At 56.7% G+C, this 14131-nt stretch overlaps 1 protein-coding gene across 3 annotated transcripts in view; it reads right to left on the bottom strand.

Moving 5' to 3' along the window:
- LOC134164794 (hexokinase-2) overlaps nt 1–14131 on the bottom strand; it is a 36159-nt gene that overhangs the window by 4617 nt on the left and 17411 nt on the right. For all 3 annotated transcript variants that reach the window (XM_062620945.1, XM_062620946.1, XM_062620947.1), the window contains exons 3-17: nt 10446–10594; nt 10048–10167; nt 8269–8364; nt 8049–8148; nt 7331–7514; nt 5594–5749; nt 4584–4817; nt 3792–4096; nt 3115–3263; nt 2619–2738; nt 2396–2491; nt 1943–2042; nt 1625–1808; nt 1241–1396; nt 615–848 (exon numbers count right to left, since the gene is read on the bottom strand). In XM_062620945.1, the coding sequence (XP_062476929.1) occupies nt 615–848; nt 1241–1396; nt 1625–1808; nt 1943–2042; nt 2396–2491; nt 2619–2738; nt 3115–3263; nt 3792–4096; nt 4584–4817; nt 5594–5749; nt 7331–7514; nt 8049–8148; nt 8269–8364; nt 10048–10167; nt 10446–10594 (2383 nt within the window). The remainder of the gene's footprint in view (nt 1–614; nt 849–1240; nt 1397–1624; nt 1809–1942; nt 2043–2395; nt 2492–2618; nt 2739–3114; nt 3264–3791; nt 4097–4583; nt 4818–5593; nt 5750–7330; nt 7515–8048; nt 8149–8268; nt 8365–10047; nt 10168–10445; nt 10595–14131) is intronic.

Here is a 14131-nt window from a genome sequence, read left to right as displayed (position 1 = left end):
CTCCAGTGGAAGGGGTCCCTGCCTGTGGCAGGGGTTGGAGCTGGGTGAGCTTTAAGGTCCCTTCATCCCAAACCATTCCATGATCCTGCATACACAAAGGAGGTAGATGGAGAAAGAGCTGCCAGATATGAGGCATTATAAAGCCAATCTCTATGCTGCAGGCCAAGCCCACAGTTAGCACGATACAATCACGCTCTCCCTCAGGACTAAACCAGCCCCTTCTCTAGTCCCACCAATCCCTAATAAACCTTAATAGCCCTGACCATCCTCACCTGGGGGATCTCCAGAGCCCTCCCTCTACCCATGGGCCCCTGAGCCCTATTTAGGATCAGTCTGTGCCCTTAATCCCTGCTGACCGTCACTGTCCTACAAGCACCACCCTCCAGCTCAGGCATGGTTATAGTTTTGCTTGGCCATAAACCTTCCTGATCCAGATCATGGGTTGACTTCTCGGGTTAGACCTGCTGATGATCTGATTGAGTCTGGTCACCATCACTGGGCCAACCCAGCCTTAGGTCCTGCCTGGTGCGGTGTTACCTGGGTGCCCCATCCTTTAGGCCCGTCAAGCTGAGCACATAGGCCCCCCCCTTGGAGGACCCTCTTGCTCAACTCACTGCGGGTGCAGCTTGTAGAGGGTCCCGTCCACACCGACGGTGACCTTGAGGAAGTCGAGGCCGCGGTTCTCGCGGATCTTGTCCACCACGGCCGCCATGCCCGCGCCGCAGAGCTGCGCCGCGCGCCGCGCCACCACCGCGCACACCTCCTTCACGATGATGCTGTCGTCGCACGTGCTCTCCAGGCCGAGGTGCTGCAGGATGGAGCGGACCTGGAGCAGGGCTAAGCAGTCGCTAGAGAGGACGCAAAGGGATGGGCAGCGTGAGGAGACGGAGCAACGTGGGCGCGTGGCTTCACCTCCTCTTAGCTACGTCTTGTGTGGCTCTACCGCTCCCCTTTAACTCGGCTTTCAGAGCTGGATGCGGATCTGATGTCACGTCCTAATCCGTGGGGCTATTCCAGGACAGAGGATAAAGAGGCCTCTGTGTTGCCAACCCCAGACACTTCCTTGTCTCTCATCACCGGCGCTGTCAGAACCACGTGGGTTTTGCTGCTGCATTGCACCCCCCTCTGCCATCCTGGCTCCGGATTGAGAGCTTGGGACGTGTGCCCCAAACCCTGGGAGTGCTTTCCCCCAACTCCATCTCTGATGCGCAGCTGGATCGCCCTGCCTCTCGGTCCTCACCTTTCGATCTGCGACAGGAACTTGGTCTCAAAGATCCCTCTGGTCTTGAGCCTCTCTGAGATCCGTCCCCGGAAGAGCAGCCCTCGCTTGGTGAAATCCATCAGGATGTTGCGGACGATCTCCCCCAGGTACATCCCACTGATCATCTTCTCAAACCTGCGGAGGAGAGGGCAAGGCTGGCCATCAGAAAGATGGGGACCGGCTGAGGGACCTGGGGGGGTTCACTCTGGAGAAGAGAAGGCTCAGGGGGGGACCTGATCGCTCCCTACAACTGCCTGACGGGAGGATGGAGCCAGGAGGGGCTGGGCTTTGCTCCCAAGGAAAACAAGGGATGGGACAAGAGGAACCGGCCTGGACACCCAGCCCTACAAAGCCACCACGCACCTTTGCTTCCCCGGGTTGAGAGAGAGCTCGTCCACCGCCAGGTCGAACTCGGTCCGGATGTCATCCAAGCACCCGTTGTCCCCAAACGCTCCCCACTCCATGTTGATGCACATCCTGCCCTCCTCCCCTTCCACCAGCTCCACGTTCCTCATCTCCTCCATGTAACAGGCGTTGCTGCCCGTGCCTGCAGAGAGAGCAGCAGCTTTCAATGGGGCTACTGAAGCAAGGAAAAAGCCCTCAGAGACTTCCAGGAACACCCCATGGGGACAGGTTTGGGAGCCCAACAAAGGAACCCCACGAGAAGGTTTCATTCCTCACCAACAATCAGCCCAACTTCACAGTACGGATCTTCATATCCGCAGGTCATCATGGTGCCAACCGTGTCATTTACCACCGCCACCACGTCCAGGTCAAATTCCTGCAGAGGGGTGGGATTGGATGGGGTTATTCCTGAAGGATGCAGCTTATTACACCAGGAAGAGCCCCCAGGGCATGCGCTTTGGGTGGTCTGCACTGAGGAAATGAGCTTTGGTGTCTCCCTGAGTCACATAGAGACAAGTCTGCTCCAGCCTTGGCTGGGAGCCACCTCTTAGCTCCGGGGTCTGGAAATCCAAGCCCTAGTGATGACTAAGGGTGGCTGTTGAAGCTCAGACACTCATTAGGCCTGTGCTCAGCCCATTAATTAGCTTTACAGGCCAATTAAAGATGCCAAAGACATCACCGGGGTGTGGGAGCGAGCAGCAGCCTCCTCGCAGCGATGGGGATGCTCACCTCCCTCCTGTGGATCGCCTCCTTCAGCAGGTTCACCACGTCCTCTCCTTCACACCCGGTCGCCTTGAAACCCTTTGTCCACTTGAGGAGAATTCCCTGCGGTGGGAATGCCCCGTGGTAAATAAATCATCCTGGTCCATGGGAACAGCAGCCCCGTGCCCACAGCAACCAGTGCCAGCCCTGGGTACCAGACACGTATCCTACCCAGGTAGGTTGGGGTTACCTCATCCAGGCTGGTCTGCTGGCAAGGGAAGGAGAACGTGAATCCAAGCGGGAGCGATACGCCCTTCATTCCCATGTATTCCAGGAAGTCGGAGATGCAGTGGACAATGTGGTCAAAGAGCTGGGAGTGCAGAGCCAAACGGAGAAGTCATCATCACAGCAAGAAACTCAGCGGGATGCAGCCTGCCTGACCCATTCCCAACAGGGCTTTGAACAGACCAGGATGCTGCTGTGTGAGGTGAGCAAACCCAAAGCAGCTCCTTTCCATCCCCTTCCCCAGCACCATGGTTGTATCCCTCTGATACCTCCCTGCAGGTCCCATCCTGCACCCAGAAGGGATGAAGGTGACCAGCTGGGAATAACAACCATTTCTAACCTATAAACCAGCCTCGGGCTCATCTCAGACTGCAGAGCCTTGGACAGAACTTGCTGCTCTAAAGGCAGGAGAGCAAAAGCCTTCCCCATGCAGTTTTCCACCTCCAGCTGCCCGTCCTCACCTCCTCTCCCGTCCCCTGCATGATCTCCACCGGGATGGAGTAGATCTTGTTGTGCATCTCCACGCCGCGCCTCATCCCGTTCCTCACGCGCACCAGCAGCACACGGAAGTTGGTACCTCCCAGGTCCAGGGCGAGGAAATCTCCTTTCTCTGGAAGCCAAGGGAGAGGCGTTAGGAGAGATCCCGACAACGATCCCAATGATCCCCTCCTGAGCACGGCCCAAAGCTGAGCCAATTCTTCCCTATGGCTGTGAAAGGACCAGAAACCACGACGTGGCTGGGAATGGAGAACATCGGGTGCAGGCAGGAAGGTGATGGAGAGGTTTGCTCCGGACCCAGGGAGATCCCAGGGCTCCGAGCCAAGAGGCAGGAGCACACCCAAGCCACTGACGGAACAGGGAGCACAACCCAGGACAATGGTGGTGAGGAACCTGCGGTGGTGGGGAGACCACAGGGAAAGCCAGGCTTTGTGTTAAGGCAAGCGCAGAACGGCCTGGAGGCTCAGCTGCCTTTCCCAGTGTCATACTGGAGGCTACAAAGCTTTGTGCCCCTCCCAACACAGAAGGAACCGGCCATGGCAAAGCTCCCAGCCCTTCCCTACACGGATCGGATGCTGGGAGCAGCGCTGCCACCTCTTTGCCCTATGCAAGGATGGGTTTATAACACATGAGGTGTTACCTGTGCCGTCTGGGGTCGAGCACACGTAGGTGGGCAGCATCTTCACGGCCGCCTCTGCGTGCGTCTCCTTGCCCAGCCCTTTCTCCATCTCCATCCTCATCCTCTGCTTCACCTCCAGGAGCTGCTCGTGGCTCAGCTTGAGCGCCTCGAGGATCTTCTGCCGTGCCTTGTGCTGGGCAGCCAGTCTGTAGGCCACGGCCGTCACCATGGCGGCCCCTTTGCCGCTGCCGTCCTCCGACCGCACGAAGCGGATCTCGCAGTCCGGCAGCAGCTTCCGCACCGTCTTATGGAGGCGCCGGGCAAAGCTAAGGAGGAGGAGGAGGGAGGATGTGGATTACAACCAGACCCTTTGGGGTTGTAACTGACTGCGGCTCCTTCAGCACCAGAGGGGTCCATGGGAATAGCTGTGCCAAGCTTGACCCACTGCTGGCAGGAATAGACTGGGGGGGGACGGGCCTGATCGCTCCCTACAACTGCCTGACAGGAGGATGGAGCCAGGAGCGGGCTCACAGGGAACAAGGGATGGGACAAGAGGAAACGGCCTCAAGCTGCCCCAGGGCAGGTTTAGATGGAGCTGAGGAACAATTCCTGCCCCAAAGGGTGCTCAGGCATTGGAACAGGCTGCCCAGGGCAGGGCTGCAGTCACCGTCCCCGCAAGTGTTCACACACCCTCAGTGCCATGGGTCAGTGGTGGCCTTGGCAGGGCTGGGAACGGTTGGACTGGATGCTCTTAAAGCTCTTTCCCAACCCCGTTGGTTCAGTGGTGTCCTCACCCCCTCCCCATGGACTCACTGAGGATGCTTCTTGTAGACGGAGCCATCCACGCCGACCGTGGACCGCAGCCTCTCCACGCCCTTGTTGTCCTTGATGCGCCGCAGCACGGCGGCCAGCGTGGCCCCGCAGAGGTTGGCCGAGCGCGTGGACACGATCTGGCAGATGCGGAGCGTGGCCACGCAGTCCTCGTGGGACGGCTCCAGGCCCAGCTTGCTCAGGATCTCGTGGGCTTTCTGCAGCCCTTCCTTCTCCCTGCGCGGCGAAGGGCAGAGAAGCTGTGGCTGCCCCATCCCTGGCAGTGTTCAAGGCCAGGTTGGACACAGGGGCTTGGAGCAAGCTGCTCCAGTGGAAGGGGTCCCTGCCCGTGGCAGGGGTTGGAGCTGGAGGAGCTTTAAGGTCCCTTCCAACCCAACCCATTCTACTATTCTATGATTTCTGAGTAGCACTTAACTACAGGTCTTATCCATGCCTAAAGCACTCCTTGGAGTATAAAATCCTTAGGATAAGCAACTTCAGGAAGGAAAAAATTCAGGGTTTTTCACAGGCCCTACCACCTAAAGGCACATATATATGGGTATGGAACACACAGGGCTTCTGGCTGTGACTATTACACATTTTTATCCAGAAAACTTCATTTCCCAGCTAAAAATGTCTTTTTCATCAGGGATCAGAGCTACATTTTAACTAACTCTGTATTTTACAGATCTCAAATGACAAGTCATGGCTCCATTCCCTCCTTTCACACCCTAAAGTTTTCCCCAGACATGGCCTTGCTTGCAGCCTATGAGCACAATTAAACCACTAATTCCTTATTCATCACAAAGACAGCAAAGTGCTTTCATCCTTTTGGACACAGGGGCTTGGAGCAAGCTGCTCCAGTGGAAGGTGTCCCTGCCCTTCGGAGGGGTTGGAGCTGGATGAGCTTTAAGGTCCCTTCAACCCATCTCAGGCTGGGATTCTGTGATTCCCTCAGCACAGGTGTCAGGATATGGGCTGGGATCCCAGGAAACCCTCTGGATCCTACTTACTTCTCAATAGCAGAGATGTATCTGGTCTCAAAGTGGCCGGTAGTGAGCAGATCTGGTGTGAGCCTTCCTTCAAACAGAAGCCCTTCCTTGGCCATCTTCACCAGGATGAGCCTCACCAGCTCTCCCATGTACATCCCACTGATCATCTTCTCAAACCTGGCAATGGGGGAAGGCCAAGGTGTGTTTGCTTGGCTGTGTGTGCCGTGAGGTGGCCACAGTCAAAACCATCTGCCAGCCTTCCAAACCCAAAGGCTATCAGGTAATGTCTTTCCTGAGCTCTTTATCCCATCCCCGAGAAGATAAAGCCACGTTGGCATGACCTTCATCCTGCAAGGACAACTTACAGCTACCTGAAGGGGGTCACTTTGCAGGGATACCCCCCCCAATCCCACCCATGCTGCCAGAATCCATCAGGAGAACAGGAGCTGGGTAGGACCTGGCTGCAGACATTAGGTGGGGGTGTTTGCCGTGCCTGGCAGAGCGCCTCGTTGGCAGGGGGAAAGGGACAGGACTGAAGGCATTCAGCTCACGAGGGAAGCATGTGCCCAGTGGTTCGGTTGGGAGAACCAACCCAAGTGTGTGGCACGGCCCCTGTTTGCATCGGTGCAGCTGGCACGGGATGCGGTGACCCAGTTAGCTAGGACAGCCCCTGCGTGCCGCTGACGGCAGCGCGACGGGAGGATGGAGGGTAGAGAGGGTAGAGAGGATAGAGGACGGAGGATAGAGAGGATGGAGAGGATAGAGGATGGAGGATGGAGGATGGAGGATGGAGGGTAGAGAGGATAGAGAGGATAGAGGATGGAGGATAGAGAGGATGGAGAGGATAGAGAGGATGGAGAGGATAGAGGATGGAGGATGGAGGATGGAGGATGGAGGGTAGAGAGGATAGAGGATGGAGGATAGAGAGGATGGAGAGGATAGAGGATGGAGGATAGAGGATGGAGGGTAGAGAGGATGGAGGATGGAGGATAGAGAGGATGGAGAGGATAGAGGATGGAGGATGGAGGATGGAGGATAGAGGATGGAGGGTAGAGAGGATGGAGGATGGAGGATAGAGAGGATGGAGAGGATAGAGGATGGAGGATGGAGGATAGAGGATGGAGGATAGAGGATGGAGGGTAGAGAGGATGGAGGATGGAGGATAGAGAGGATGGAGAGGATAGAGGATGGAGGATGGAGGATAGAGAGGATGGAGGATAGAGAGGATGGGGAGGATAGAGGATAGAGGATGGAGGATAGAGGATAGAGGATGGAGGATAGAGGATGGAGGGTAGAGAGGACAGAGGATGGAGGATGAAGGATGGAAGATAGAGGATGGAGGATGGAGGATAGAGGATGGAGGATGGAGGATAGAGAGGATAGAGGATGGAGGACAGAGGATAGAGGATGGAGGACAGAGGATAGAGGATGGAGGATGGAGGATAGAGGATGGAGGATGGAGGATAGAGAGGATAGAGGATGGAGGATGGAGGATAAAGAGGATAGAGGATGGAGGACAGAGGATAGAGGATAGAGGATGGAGGATAGAGAGAATAGAGGATGGAGGATAGAGGATAGAGGATGGAGGATGGAGGATAAAGAGGATAGAGGATGGAGGACAGAGGATAGAGGATAGAGGATGGAGGATAGAGAGAATAGAGGATGGAGGACAGAGGATAGAGGATAGAGGATGGAGGATAGAGGATAGAGGATGGAGGATGCAGGGCAAACCCCAAGCTCAGCCAAGGCGCTGCTCACAGTTGCTTGCCGGGATTGAGCGAGCCCATGTCAATCTCGTGGTCGAACTCGGTCCGGATGTCTTTGAGGACGCCGTCGTCCCCAAACGCTCCCCATTCCATGTTGATGCACATCCGGCCTTCGTCGCCTTCCACCAGGTCGATGTGCCTCATCTCCTCCATGTAACAGGCGTTGGTACCCGTACCTGGACCAAGCACAGGGATGCAGTGAGAGAGGAGGCTGCCTTTCCCTTACTCTCATAGTGATACAACCCCAGACTGGTTTGTGTTGGAAAGGAGCTTAAAGCTCATCCAGTCCCAACCCCTGCCATGGGCAGGGACACCTTCCACTGGAGCAGCTTGCTCCTCAGCACCCTCACAGGGAAGAGCTCATCTCAGTCTCCCCTCTGGCAGGTTAAAGCCATTCCCCTTGGCCTGTCCCTATATCCCTTATATCCCAAAGCCCCTCTCCAGGTTTCCTGCAGCCCCTTCAGGCACTGGAGCTGCTCTCAGGTCTCCCCTTCAGGAGCCTTCTCTTCTCCAGGCTGACCCAGCCCAGCTCTCTCAGCCTGGCTCCAGAGCAGAGCTGCTCCATCCATTGAATTGCACCGCAGAAAGCGAAGATGGAAGAAAGCAATCACTGGGCAATGCTGGGTTTTATCACTCTCCCCTTCCTTCATCCCCACAGAAGCCCCTGAAACCTGCAAGACACATCCCCTCCTTGCTCCCCCTTGGCTCACCAACAATGAGGCCAACTTCACAGTTATGATCATCATAGCCACAGGTCATCATGGTCCCCACGGTGTCGTTCACCACGGCCACGATGTCAATGTCAAAGTCCTGATGGAAGGAAGAGATCGCGTCACCACAGCACCTCTGCTGCCCCATGGAGCTGAGCTGCAGGGCCTCAACACCCACCCCACCGCCCCACGGGGGTGATGGAGCTGCCCAGCCTCTCACCCCTCTCTTCTTGATGGACCTGCGCAGCATCGACACCACGTCCTTGCCCTCCACGCTGCTGCACTTGAACCCCTTTGTCCACGTAACGAGGATGCTCTGTGGAGGAACAGCGAGGAGGAAGGCTCAGAGGAGAGACCCACCGTGTCCTGAGGGCTTGGGTGGATGGATGGATGGATGGATGGATGGATGGATGGATGGATGGATGGATGGATGGGGACAAAGCCCCGGGGGTGAGTCCCTCCCTGTTCCCAGCTGCGCTATCAGCAGTGATTTCCGCCTCCCTGTGCAGATAACATTTATGGCTGTGAAACAGCCTGGGAGCAGCTCCTGGCTCCTGAGTCCCGTGACTGGGTTTTATGGAGCCCTGCAGGCAAAACCTGCTCCCAAGACTACAGACTGCTCCTTGACCCATCCCTGCGGATGGGGGTCCTGGAGGCACCCACTCAGCAGCGCCCGGCCCGGGTGAAGGGAGCAGGCTCAATTGCACCTGAAACCCTGCATCCTGGAGCCTTTAGCAAGGCAGATCCCTCCCTGCTTTACACATGGGGAAACTGAGGCATGGGGAGAAGCCAGACAAGGTCACCGGGGACAGACGCTTCCTCTCCCAGCTTCTTTCTTTATGGTTTCACTTTTACAGCCCCACATCCACCATAAGCAAAGCTTTAACCTCCTTCCTCATTCTTTAACCTCCTGCATCACTCTTTAACCTCCTGCATCAGTCCTTAACCTGCATCACTCTTCAACCTCCTGCATCAGTCCTTAACCTCCTGCATCACTCTTTAACCTCCTGCATCAGTCCTTAACCTCCTGCATCAGTCCTTAACCTCCTGCATCACTCTTTAACCTCCTGCATCAGTCCTTAACCTCCTGCATCACTCTTTAACCTCCTGCATCAGTCCTTAACCTCCTGCATCAGTCCTTAACCTGCATCACTCTTTAACCTCCTGCATCAGTCCTTAACCTCCTGCATCACTCTTAACCTCCTGCATCACTCTTTAACCTCCTGCATCAGTCCTTAACCTGCATCACTCTTTAACCTCCTGCATCACTCTTTAACCTCCTGCATCACTCCTTAACCTCCTGCATCACTCTTTAACCTCCTGCATCACTCTTTAACCTCCTGCATTACTCTTTAACCTCCTGCATCAGTCCTTAACCTCCTGCATCAGTCCTTAACCTCCTGCATCAGTCCTTAACCTCCTGCATCAGTCCTTAACCTCCTGCATCACTCTTTAACCTCCTGCATCACTCTTAACCTCCTCCTCCTGCATCTCTTGAGCACAACCAGCCCCATCCCTGGTTGCAAACGCCACCATCTCCTCACTCCCGAGGATGCGCTGCATTTCCAGCGCTCCATGGAGCCTCTCTCCTGCCCGATCCCAGGGAGCTGGGTGGGATAAGGGCAAGGAAAGCACCAGGCCCCCCCCTTGTGCTCCAGCCCCCTGCCAGGAGCAGGAGCGGGGCCACGTGGGATGCTGCATCCCTGCGCGCTGAGCGGAGCTGACAGCCCCGGCTCCCTGCTGCTCCATGCGGGATGTGATGCTCGGCACGTCCTGGCTGCCTCTGGCTGCTGGAGCCGCTCTCCTTGAGCTGCTGCTCCCTATGGAGGTGTCCACACAGAGCAGGGCAGGGAGCTCCTCCTGTACCCCCATGAGCCGCAGCGCTCGGCCTTTGCTCCCATCAGAGCCCTTGTGTGGTACCCGAACCCCATCAGCCGTGGGGCATCTCCATCCCGCTCCGTCCCAGGCTCAGCCACGAGGAGGTGAGACCCTAACTCACCTCATCCAGCTTGGTCTGGTGGCACGGGAAGGAGAAGGTGAAGCCAAGGGGGAGTTTCTTGTCTTTGATTTTCAGCTTATCCATGAAGTTGGCCAAGCACTCGGCAATGTGGTCAAAGAGCTGGGGATAAAAGGGCAAAGAGTGAGCCCTTGTGCAGTGCCCCTGACCGAGGTGATGCACCACAGCAGTGCCTGCATCCTGGGAGCAGCGCCTGCCCCCACCATCACAGCTCTGTGGTCCTCCCTGGGAATTAACAGCTCCAAAAGGCAGGTAAGGAATTACCGGGATGCTGCAGCAATAGGATGCACAGCCCTGCTCCAGCCCCATTGCACAGCTCAGGGTCTAGGGAGGGGGGGAAGCCCAGGAGAGTGGGGATGGAAGGGAAGGGGTGAACCCACCTGCACCCCACTGCCTCTCATGAGCTCCTCGGGGATGGCGTAGATCTGATTCTCCATCTCCACCTTCTGCAGGCCGTTGTCCGACACCTTCACCCTCAGCACACGGAAATTGGTGCCTCCAAGGTCCAGCGCCAGGAAGTCCCCATCCTCTGCAGGACAAGAGGAACCATTCAGTGTGATGGATCTGCTGTAGGACAGACCCCGTCAGCCCCATCCGGACGAGCCTGTGCCCAAATCCAAGGAAGAGGAGCTCCAACCTCAAACTCCATAAGGAAGGAGGCAGCAGAGACTGTTCCTGACCCTATTGATGCTTGTGGGAACTCCCACATCTCCCAGGTGAACGGTCCTCAATGTAAGGACATGGAGCTGTTGGAGTGAGTGCAGAGGAGGCCACGAGGATGCTCAGGGGCTGGAGCAGCTCCCGTATGGAGCCAGGCTGAGAACACTGGGGCTGGAGAAGAGAAGCTGCGTGGAGACCTCAGAGCAGCTTCCAGTGTCTGAAGGGGGCTGCAAGGATGCTGGAGAGGGGCTCTTCATCAGGGACTGTAGGGGTAGGACAAGGGGTGATGGGTTCAGACTGAAACAGGGGGAGTTCAGGTTGGAGATAAGGAAGAAGTGATTTATGTGAGGGTGCTGAGGCGCTGGCACAGGGTGCCCAGAGAAGCTGTGGCTGCCCCATCCCTGGCAGTGCTCAAGGCCAGGTTGAACACAGGGGCTTTAAGGTCCCTTCATCCCAACCCATTCCATGACCAAGCCCTGGGATCCGCTGCCTCCAAGACCCAAGGGCTGGGCCCTGTTTGCTGCTGTTTCACCAAGGCCGGGATCCAAAGCCAGGATGTGGGAACAGAGCCAAGCTGGCTGCTCTGAACAGGGCGCAGCATGGGGAGAGGGCAGGGGGAAAGCCCTCTATCAGCACTGTTACACTGCTGAATGCACTGAATGTGCTGTGCTGGCTCCCCCGGGGCCGATCGCAGCCCCCGGGGGCCGCTTTGTGCCCGCCGATGCTCACACAAAGGGGCTCCGGTTGGAACAAAACCGGTGGTTTATTGGTATTCCAATGGCACCAGGGCAGCATCCCCAGGGATTGAGCCGGCACGGCCCAAGGGGTGTGCGGCTGTCCCGGGGCGAGGGAAGTGGGACAGGGACAGACCCGGAGCCACCCCTCTGCAGCTGAAAAGCTCCATTAAAAGCAGTTGTGGTGCTCCAAAGGAAGGAGAAGATGAGGAACAAGAGGGGCTCGAGGCAGGGTTAACAGCCCTAATGCTTGCATGGAGGGCTGTGGGGTCAGCGCATCACCCCAGTGGTGATGCAGGGCAGGTTGGGCGCTAGCTCCCAGTGGTACCAGTCCCCTCCATGCTCTGGCTTCAGTCCCATGGTTAGGGTTACACCAGGAGATCAACCAGCCCCATGTCCCCACGCAGCCCTGGCTGACCCTCACTTCATCTCTGGCCATGGGTTAGTGGTGGGCTTGGCAGTGCTGGGGGTAACAGTTGGACTTGGTGAGCTTAAAGCTCTTTCCCAGCCCCATTGAATCTATGGGTTACACACACACACACCCCATCATCCAGAACCATAGATCACTCCAAACCAGGCCCCCATCAATGCTTCACAGCTCACCCCTCCTCAATAACACCCTCAGCATCGCTGCAAGCAAGGCAGCACGGCCAAGGGATGCGCAAACCAGCGCTTGCAGGGCTGGAGAGCAGCGCTGATGCCCCAAGCATGAGAGCTCCAGCACTGGGGCAGCCAAACCCTGCGCATTCACTTCTCCTCCTCGCCTCCAGCCCACGCTGACCCTTTGCAGGGATGAGGTTTAAACCCGTTTGGCAGCTCCCTGTGTCTGCCAGCCACAGGGCATGCCCTGGCCACGTCTCTGCACATAGAGGCTGAAAACACCTCCGTGGAGCTCCTGCTGTCCTCATGTCCCTGCTATTGCCCACAGCAGGGATTTAACCTCGGCCACGGGTGGGCAGAGCTGGATGGGATGCTCGGCTGGGTACCACTGGCATCACGCTCTGCCCCTAACACGGGTCAAGCTGTGCTCCTGCTTCCCTTTGCTGCTGGCACCGATGCTGTTCTGCTTGCTAGCAGAGCATGAAGAACACCTCGGAGCGCTGATAAATACACTAGGGCTGGAGCCAAGAGCCTCAGGGGCTGCTCGGCTCCTTGGGGATAACTCAGGGAATCCAGGGATAAGCATCCTAAAAGGCCAAGGAGCCGTGGATGGGGACCCTTGCCCCAGAACAACACCCAAACCCCCCCTTGAAAGCAGCTCAACAGCCACAGGAGAGGTACAAGCGGTTTGAGTGGCATCTGCTGAAGCCAAGGAGTGGATTCCTGGGAATTGCAGGAGGAAAAAGGCAGCAGATCCTCCCCTGGAAAATCCCCAGGTGGAAGGGATGTGGTTGTGATGGGCTCCATTGGCTGGGCTCCGATTAGAGCTCCCTCCTTATGCGATAACAGAGGCGGCGATGCTGAGCTTCCAAACCAAACAGCGAGGGTAAACACGGAGCTTGGATTCGAGGTGTGTTTGCTCTTAGGAAACCACCCAGGAGGTGTGTTTGGTGCCTTTAGAAGTGGGAGAAAGCACGGGAAGAGAACAGAATAACCCACAGGTTGTGTTGGAAGGGACCTTAAATCCCACCCGGTTCCAACCCCTGCCTAAGATCTAAACACAGGCAGGGCCAGGGGACCAGAGCATCATGTGCAGGATCATGCTCCAGCACCTTAGAGGCTGCTCAACCCGGACCAACCACCCCAAACCTCATACTCCCAACTGGCTGCAGTCTTGGTTTGGAAGGATCCTTGCTCCAATTGGCTTAATAACTAATGAGAGGATAAGGAAAAGCAGGACCAGCTCTGAGGGATGCAGGGGATGGAGGCAGAGCCCCGCATGTTTCCCACTGCCTCCTTGCAGCAAGCTGAGCAGAAGGACCATAAGAGCCCCGACGCATCAGCACCTCCACTAAATCAGTGCAGCAAAGGGGTTTATGATGGATTGGGTATGAAATTATGGGATTGCAGCAGCAAAAGATTCAGGATTAACCTGACTGCTTGGTTTGGATAGAATCGGGTCCAGCAGAGAGCAGCGAGAGTCACCCAGTAGTGATTCCCAATGTGATTCCTTGCTGGGGAATGTGATAAATAACCAGGAGAGGGGCTCTGGGCATGAAATAGGCATTTTCTTTAAGGCTTTAAGGACCATGGCTCAGGTTTTCCTACAGAAGCAGCTGGCTGTGGGCAGGAACGGAGCCCATAGCCCAAGGGAAGGGTGTTCCAAAGAACCATCCTTGGAATTCCCAGGGATCTGACCACCAAGGTGCTGCAGCAGCATCCTGAAAGCTGCAGCCATGGATCTCAGCTGCTGGGGCTCAACAGAGGATGCACCAGAAGATCCTTGTGGCAGCTTCAGCATGGTGGAGGAACCGCAGTGACACCGGCAAAGCTTGGGAAAACCAGGAGGGAAGCAAGGAGAGCCCTTGCTCAGGATCACCGGCATCCCAAGGAAAAGCTTATCTGGGGCCTGGTTTTCCCCACCAGGAACAGTGAAGCCACCAAGAGTGAACCCAAGGAGGATCCAAGGAGGGGAAGAGCACTCGGGAGCCGCGGCTGTGTTTTGACTCCAACCTGCAGAGGTGACCTTGGGTCTCCCTAAACTCCCCTCATCTGCCTGGATCCAGCTGCCG

This window comes from Pezoporus occidentalis, unplaced genomic scaffold, assembly GCF_034315485.1.
Source record: "Pezoporus occidentalis ecotype Australia unplaced genomic scaffold, CSIRO_AGI_Poc_V1 ctg226, whole genome shotgun sequence".
Lineage (NCBI taxonomy): Eukaryota > Metazoa > Chordata > Aves > Psittaciformes > Psittacidae > Pezoporus > Pezoporus occidentalis.
This window is presented reverse-complemented; position numbering and strand designations above follow the sequence as displayed.